At 40.6% G+C, this 8,731-nt stretch overlaps 1 protein-coding gene across 8 annotated transcripts in view; it reads right to left on the bottom strand.

The window, feature by feature from the left end:
* pbx3b (pre-B-cell leukemia homeobox 3b) overlaps positions 1-7,202 on the bottom strand; it is a 60,011-nt gene extending 52,809 nt beyond the window's left edge. For 2 of the 8 annotated variants that reach the window (XM_050051388.1, XM_050051382.1), the window contains exons 1-2: positions 5,693-7,200; positions 5,020-5,099 (exon numbers count right to left, since the gene is read on the bottom strand). In XM_050051388.1, coding sequence (XP_049907345.1) covers positions 5,020-5,099; positions 5,693-5,940 — 328 coding nt within the window. In that variant the 5' untranslated portion in view covers positions 5,941-7,200. Of the gene's footprint in view, positions 1-5,019; positions 5,100-5,692 lie in introns of all 8 variants that reach the window. The other 6 variants (XM_050051387.1, XM_050051390.1, XM_050051383.1 and 3 more) reach the window with 6 other exon arrangements.
* Between the last annotated feature and the right edge of the window lie 1,529 nt (positions 7,203-8,731).

Genomic DNA, 8,731 nt, shown 5'->3' on the forward strand with positions numbered 1-8,731 from the left:
TTTCATTAACACACGTTGATTTAATTTTGTTTCTGGTGCCAAAAATCACTGACGAAGTGCAACTTGATTTTTATTTTTATTTAGATTTTTTTTATTAATTATTCATTTTTATTTTATTATCATTATTTTGGTTAATCTGCCTCATTGGATGAAAAGTGTAAAATATGATCTTTACTCCAAGCAGTGGAAATCCCACATTGCATCTCCTTAAAAAAGGAACATTTGGTTTAACTATGCCTGGCAGGTCAAAGGTCTCTCACTGTTTTGACAGAGAGTGCAGCCTCAGTGATGCATGAAAAAAAAAATCCTCGCTAACTCATGCCGACAAGACAACAAGTTGTATCGTTCACGTTTAATCTATTTCTACAGGGGGTCATAGTTTGAACTGGCTTCTCCCTGTCTGCTTCAGGTTTATATTTCTACATCCAGCGACAGACAGACGCCTCCAAAAGCAAAAGGGGCATGCAAAGAGTCTCCAACAGCCACGCTCCTACTGCTGTAAACTCATTTCAATCAATCCTTCCTTTTTGCATCCCAAGCAGCCTCTGCTGGCTGCCACCGCCTGAAGATAACTATTTCACCACCTCTGTCATGCCTAATTAACAACTCAGATGTACAATTCAGAAATTTCGCAATTAACCTACTAAAATATTGTTGGAGGATGCTAATTGTTATGCCAGTTGCCATAAAGACTCATTTGCATAACGTATGTGCAAAAAACAATTATGAGCTGTTGATCGCGCAGGAGCCCGCAGAAAGCGCTTGGAGCGATGGAGGGGGAAGCGAGGGAGACGTTTGCAAGATGGGTGCTCGTGTGTGCAGATGGAGGGACAGCACTGAATCATCGTACAAAAAACCAGATTTGAGGAGCCGTGCGTGCAGACACCAGGCAGCACCGGTGCAGAGGCATCTATCTCCACAGCACAAAAGCATTTACCCTTCCAAATGAAACTGATGTATACATTCTTGTTTTTTTTTTCTTTCTTTTTCTTTTCTCCCCTTTCCTCTTTGTCTGGCTTCTTCTTCTTTTCATCTTTGCTGATGGGGAAATGGAGGGTATTTGGGAGCTACTTAGATAATAGCCACATCTTCCCCGGTCCCCCTCGTGCTTTAGAGGAGGAAGCACTAGTGGCCCTGCCATTGAGCCAGTCAGGAACCCAGCTGTGCGCGAGCCATTCGGCACAACACTATCTAGTCACTGCAGCCGCATCACTGGGGCTCTCTGAGACAAAAAGCAGCCAAAGTCAATTGTCTCTCCTGCTGAATAGCTTTCTGTTCTCTGTCATGCATTTACTGGAGCTTTTTCAGAACTGAGAAAAAACCCATAAGGTAGAAAAATAAAGTGGAAATAGAAAATATTTTTATGTTCCCTGGCCTGTAAGAAGGAATTGTTATTTTTAACCGCAGCTGCTATAAAAAATTAAATTAATAAATTAAATAATAATAATTATTATTATTCTAACAATTAATATTATTATCAATAATAATCATGATAATAATAATAACCTTATCATTAATATTATTATTAATAATAATAACAACCCAATTGAAATGAGTGGGGTCATTAACTTTGTCAGGGAACATTGAAATTAATGTTTCCTGTAGATTTCAGAAATGCTTACCTCCTCAGTCCTAACTCTATTTACTCCAGGTAATGCTTTTAGTTGGCCTTGCATGTGGTTAATTACAGTCTCATCCTGAACTGTATTTAATTAACACAGTCTTTCCTAGCTGAATGTTACATATAACGCGGGCGACCCATAAACATACATGAAAGCACGTTTAGCTGCTTTCAGAAGCCAAATCAAACGTGTGCAACAAAACGCCGACATTGGCTCGGACTGTGAGTGTAGTCCCTCCCTAATCCACTGCTTTAAACACTGGATCGGAGCATTTATCAGGCTGAATCTGCCACACACTCTCTCTCCCTCTCTCCCTCCCCTACCTCTCCAGACCCCCTGTTTCTGAACCTGATGAGTCAAAGGTCAGGAAAACAACAAGTCAATACGCAGCCAAAAGAAGCGCCATGCAGCTGAGAGAGCTGTGGAGAGGGCTAAGCCTCTCTGTGGCACTCCGTGATTTAGCCTGTAATAGTTTTCTGTAATCTCTTTCTATTGATTAAACCTCACATCAAAGAGGAGTCTTGCTACAGAACCTCTCTTTTCCTGGTCAGAAATACCATATGGAGGTAATCTTTCACCTTTGTTATTCTTGCCGCTCCCGCTGCTGCTGCTGCTGTGAGCCTCTCTTCCAAGCAGGAGAGCAAGACAAGGGAGTAGCCAGCAGGATAAAACAAACCCCAGCGCAGAGGAATAACTGCAAAACTCATCTGAATCGCAGGCAATTTTCACTCAATGCATTCATTGTCTCCTCGTGCAGCCTGCAGGGGGAAAGGTACGTGAATGTAACCTTTGTCCCGAAACACTTAGAAATGTGAGAATGAAACATTTTAATTGTCATTTTTAAAAATGTATGTTCTTAAAGAGAAACATCACACACTGAAGGACAAAGAACTCCACTCGCCGACCAGATCTCAGGTTTAGCTTATCTAAATGCAAAACCAAGAAAATTTTGGGGGGAAAAAACCCTCCTGCTAAAAACACTCAATTTAGTGACAGGCAAATGACTTCATGCTGCCACTTAATCTCATTTCTTGCATAATGCTCTCTAATTAGCATATCAAAGTGAATTAATACTTCTAGGGCATTAGCAATGCAGAAATATGTTGTAGCTCTACAATAACAAGTTAGAAGAGAGCCAGAAACTTCCAAACACCCTTAAAAAAGGCTTCAGAATATCTCACTGTTTCTAGAAAATGCATTTCTTAACTTGGACAGGGAAATCAAGAGTACGACCGTTCTCACCACTTTGATTTCGTCTCACCATTGATCACAAAATAACACTTTGAACATAAACACTAAAAGCTTTGAAGCTGAACCCTGAACTCACTATTCATGCGCTCACTGGACAATAAGTCTCGATAACATGATACATGTGCGCGGTAATTACACCCATGACTCTTGGACCGCTTTCAAATTTATTATTAAAAGTCACTTTCAGCCAACTGGTGGATCCCATGGCTAAAAGACAGCGGCCCCTGTGCCATCTGAACGAACATGAAAGGGGCCAAGGAAGACCCTGTGAACGATGCCACAGGAGCCAGTGAAAGGCTCACTGTGTGCTGGAAAAACAGGCCGGTCAACAAGGCCACCAGACCAGCTGAGCTCTGTCAATGGCTAAGAGGGGGAGGCTGTGACTCTAAACCACAGGTTAACCATGCACACACACACACACACACACATACACACACACACGCTTGTTATCCCTCTCCTCCTCCGTTTCATCTCTTTCTCACACACACTCATTCCGGGGAACATGCACTCTTTCACACACATACATGTGCATATATCTATTTAAATTTTGCAGATGCCACTTTGAGTCATTTAAACTCAAGAGCTTAGTTCAAAAACACTCAAACTGGAGACGTCACACAAGTTTTGACAAACATGAAATTAGAAGTTTTAGTCTGAAGTTTTAAAATAATACCATTTCTCTAATATTTTTCACACCGAGGTCGACAGCACGTTCCACTGATGCAGCAATGTTTCAGCGCTGGTAAAATGCTTCTAAATCAAATCAATGATTGCACACAAAATAAAAGCTGGCATCTTGCATGATGTGCGATCTGCATCCTCTGGTTTCTCTCGCTCGGTCTCTTTCATTGTCTAAACTCAACAGGCACACACACACACACACACACACACACACTGAGCAGAGCACCTCGGCTAGACTGTGGACCCTCTGCCTGCCCCTGTGGACGCCACCTGTGTTGGGGAAGTTCATAAACTTTTATGATCTCTCCCAAGCCAATTTCCTCATAAACTGCGAAAAGGTCACAAATCTGACAAGGTTTGCTAAATTACACCAAACGGGCAGCGTTGTTTCCTTCATATTCTCACATTTTCTTTAACTGAGAAATATACATTACTTGGAGAATAAAAAGTGATGTGCAGCAGTTTGAATATCTGAGGCATCTGTGCAGCAGCACTTTGTCTCTAGTTTCAAGAACAGAACAATCACACAAATATAAAGCATAATAAATATGGTCTGTGAAGAGCTGTTATCTCTAAAAATCTATTTTGTCTTCATTTAAGAATTTAAAGAGATGTAGATTCTGATATGTCCCATACACACTGTGGGGAAAGTGTAGAAACAGAAATCTTTCTGCTCTAAGGTGCCTTTAAAAATATATATACTACAGCAAAATTTGAGCTAAAAGAAAAGTTACAACACACAACATGAGCAATAATTTCAGCTGTCTCTCATATATGTGTTAATGTACGCATAGACTGTAAGTTTTCAACTCTATTCATAGAAATCTGTAGAGGTGATGCTTATTAAAAGCAACTGCACAATATGCAACAAAATATTTTTTCTTTAAATACATTTTTTAAAATATTTTTCTACAAGCTGATTCTCTTATTTGCATTTAACAATGTTTGACTGCCCACATTTGTAGGACAGGAGTCTGCATGCAATTGGAATACAATTATTGACTGAGAGTGTGGTTGCCTCCATACGTTGAAAACGTGGCAATTGTTGTCAGGTTATAAAGCATGAATTCATTGTGATCTCAGCTATGTAGAACATATGCTACGGGATTTCCCCATCCTGTTCGGTGCCAGGGTAGTGAGGGTGAAAGCTGGAGCGCACTTTCTGTGTAAATCCAAGCAACCAGTGCTGGTACATGATGCTTCTGCAAAAACAGTGGAGGGGAGAAAAAAAAAATCTACCTTTGCTATGACAACAGGATTGTTTCTGTGTGGCACACTGACATTTTTTTTTTTTTTTTTTTGGAAAAGTGATTGATTAATTTGGGCAGAGGTCCCCTGTAACCTGGATGCAGGCTGCCATCGGATCACAGGGGAGGTAAGAATGTCTGTGTGCGTCTGTATCGAGGCTCCACTATTGTTTTGTCTTTGAGTTCACACTGAAATATTTGATACACATAGATCTTACCTGTCTTTTCTTTGATTTCACAGAGAACGCTGAAGAGTGCTGGTTTCATTCTGTGACAGTTCAGTCCATGTTTCCTGTTTCAGTATAAGACAAAATAAAATACTGAAATAAATTCACTGAAAAATCACATGGAAGACATTAACAAGTAATTTTTTTTAAAGATGTTAAGTGTAGTTGTCACTATGTCATGCCTTGCAATGTTCCAACCCACATTTCTCTCAAAAGTTATATTTGCTACTATACAGTAAAAAAAATAAAGTATGTTTGGTTAGACTGAATATAAATATAACGCCAATTGACAACTAATTTAATAGTGAGCCCGTTGACATGGATCTCATTTTCTCAGCACCAGCTATAGCTGTGCAGATATATGAACATTTACTACAGCACATGTGTGCACACAAACTTTCTGCACAACACAAGCTCACTCAGGTTCACGCTGGCACACAAGCAGTTTAAATAAAATGCTGTTGTTCCCTCAGTGACAACTTTCTCCTGTGTTAAATCTTTGCGAGGCAGTAAATACACCTCAGTGTATGATTATCATTAAAGCCACTCCAGCCTATTGTTATGCATGGGGGAGTTAAGTTAAGCGGGCCACATCTCAATAATGATGCGTTCAGCGTTTTGGAGGAGGGGGGGCGAAGTTAATAAAACATATAAATCAACCAACTTTGCTTGCGCCTCGTCCAGACTTTGATCAGTTATGGTCATTATTTGATGGAGAATGTCACCAATGTCTTGTTTTCTTCCGTCTCCGTCTGTCCCATCGTGTCCATGTGGAGGCGGCAGTGCCATGCCTCCTTGTACCGAGTGGCCGGCCAGACTGACACCGCCGATCGACTGCATGATCCGGGCTTGATCGTCCATAGTAGCCGCTAAAGAGTCTGTGCACTGAGCCACACAAATTGAAAAACTCATATACGAAATCGGTTATAACATATGCCGTAGACAAGAAGGATGCACGGCTGTGGTTCTTCAGCGGTAACAGAGCACACACGTCTTTTAAAAAAAGCCTAGTGGTGATGTTTTAGCGTAAATCTTGTGTCCAAGTTCTTGCTGTCCTTTCGCTTTTTTACGCGCGGTCCAAAGTGCCAAAACGCGTGTCTGTGTTTGTACAAAAATGCATAAATCTTGTTTCTTCTTCTTAGCACTTCTTTGTCAGAATTGACGGTCCATCGTATCCCGCACGAATCCTCATGCCAATCTGTCTTTTCTCTGGGATTTGACGGCTGGTACAGACAGAAACGCTCCTTGGTGATCTCTCATTTATTAGCGCTCTTCATGGGATTCCCGGCGCATTCCTCTTCCAAAATGTCCAAATCCTGCTAGTGAAGCACCGTCAACAAAAAAAAATATCCAATGTGGAAACGTGTAAACAAATAAAAAAAAAATCTCGCAGGTGTTACCAACTATAAATGTACAGAAATGATTCCCGCGACAACTGACAGCGTTAAAAAAAATACACAATCTGCGGCATAAGGTGTCCAAATGTGACTATAAAAAATATGAAATGTACAAAAAAAGTTGGGAGATTTTCTGTTTTAGAAAAAAAAGCGAGAAGAAATTAATTAGGATACAACGCTGTATAAAGGCGATGCGCAAAAAAATATCTTGCCCTGCTGAAATTTATGAGCTCCAGCCTCTGCCTGTGTGTGTTTTATGTTGTTTGATGGCAGCGGTAGTGAGCGATTGACAGTGTGCCAATGCCACTCACTCAGTGCAGACGTGTCAGAGCAGGGAACAGGGGTAGAAAAAAAAATAAAAAAATACAAAATACGAAATGAAAATGCACGCTCCGCCCTGCAGAGGAGGGGTCTATATTCTTGTCACTTCTCGCCTGAACACCGAAAAACAAAATGTTAAGAGCTAGTACTTAGGATGGTGATTATATTGATGAAAGCACGGCAGAGTCCCCCTCTCTCTTTCTTGTTGCAGCGGCAGCAGGGTATCCTCGTTTCCTCACGCGTGCACGTGCAGCAATGTGCATATTCTCTACCAATAATAAAGATTTAGCCCTGCAACAACACAGGCAAATGCATAATGAGAGTTTTTATACAGTTTGATGTAGAACTGCATAGTCCCTTGTAAGCCTTGGTTCAAGCCAGGCAAGCAGTAGACATGTTTATATTATTGGAAAGTAAAGCTCCTCGACCAATCGCAGGCCAGAATGACGAAGACTGACGATCCGCGTGTCCTATTACTGGCAGATGCATGATGCTCTGAGCCCACCCACTCCATCCCTCCATCTTCACACCGCTCGTACAAAAGGATGGGAACTTCTGATTGGTCGTTGCCACGAGTGACATCCATTGCACAAGCAGGCGGCGCTGCTCGGTGCTCCTCCGCAGTTGCTATGGCAGCAGACAAGTTGTTGAGCTGGATGCAAGGCAGCAAATATACTGTGCACCTCTACAATAAGCATCTAAGTGTGGATTTATAAAGATAAAGAAAAAAAAATAGGGGGTTGCCTTAATTTTTGGAGGAGATTTCATGATAAGCATAAAGAGTGAGCAGTTAAAGGCAGGTTTGTTTTTTTATACATTGGAGTTTTGCAGAAAGACAGCATGTCTTGCAAGGGAGGGCATGTGCAAAAAAAGGTTTACATGCTGAACTTTTTATTTGATATGAATGTGACGATGACCACAAAGTCACAAAGTCAACACAAACAGCATTAAAGGACAGTTTTGCAGCTTTATGTACTGTTTGCTCACATATATCCTCCAGCAGCCAAAAATAACCACTGTGGATGTCTTTTCTCTCAAAACTAGTCATCAAAGAATCAATAAGTGTTAAACTGCCTAAAATTCCACTTGAAGAAATGTGCCATGATCAGCATTATCCCTGGAAAATCTGCTAACTGTCTGCAACACTTTTCCCACTTTTTGGTTTTTCATTTCAGTCTCATTCCGCCTCTCTTCAGTCTCTTTTTGAAGTCGTACACTGACGAGCCAAACAGAAGTCCGTCCTGACAAACTTCATCCTCACAGGCCGCAGTTTACTCTGAGGAACCTGATCTGCTGGGGGAAAAATAACTTCACTGTTTTTGCAGGCACCAGTGGCAGTGTGCGCTTTCTGTGGAAATTTATATAAAAACAAATCTCCATGTTTCAGAGGTCTTGTTGTTGGCGGTAGTTTTACGCAGTCTGGTAATGTGGATGTAATTTTTTTTTACATGCAATGGTGTAATGTTTTCACTTTTAAAGGCACTGTGTAGCATTTTTGTGATCAGTGTTTATGGATTTTATCAAAAAATGTTGTCAACAAACAGACAGACAGCAGGCTTTACTGGCAGTCTGTAACTGTCTCTGTGCTGTATTTTACAATGGCTGCCTTTGGATCAGACTTGGCTTGGAATCTGCTTCACTGCTTCACAGCAAAATAGAGGAAAAGAGAAATAACTCAAAAATACACTATATTTTATCCTCTTCAACAAAATTAAGTACAAAAATAAGCACACTTACAGGGTGACACTGAGATTAAGTGTAAGCAGAGCATCATCTCTACGATAGAAAGGCTTTTATTTCTTTAAGGTAAGGTATACAGTGTTTTGACAGTGATGTTACACATACAGACAAACATGATCTCCAATTGTGATTGATAATGAAATACATTTTTAAATCAAATTCTATTGAATTAATTCATTAATACAAACATCTTATTTCTTAATACCAACTTAAGTGTACCCATTGTAACACTGCTTGATAACGTA

The sequence above is a fragment of the Epinephelus moara genome, chromosome 8 (assembly GCF_006386435.1).
Source record: "Epinephelus moara isolate mb chromosome 8, YSFRI_EMoa_1.0, whole genome shotgun sequence".
Classification (NCBI taxonomy): domain Eukaryota; kingdom Metazoa; phylum Chordata; class Actinopteri; order Perciformes; family Serranidae; genus Epinephelus; species Epinephelus moara.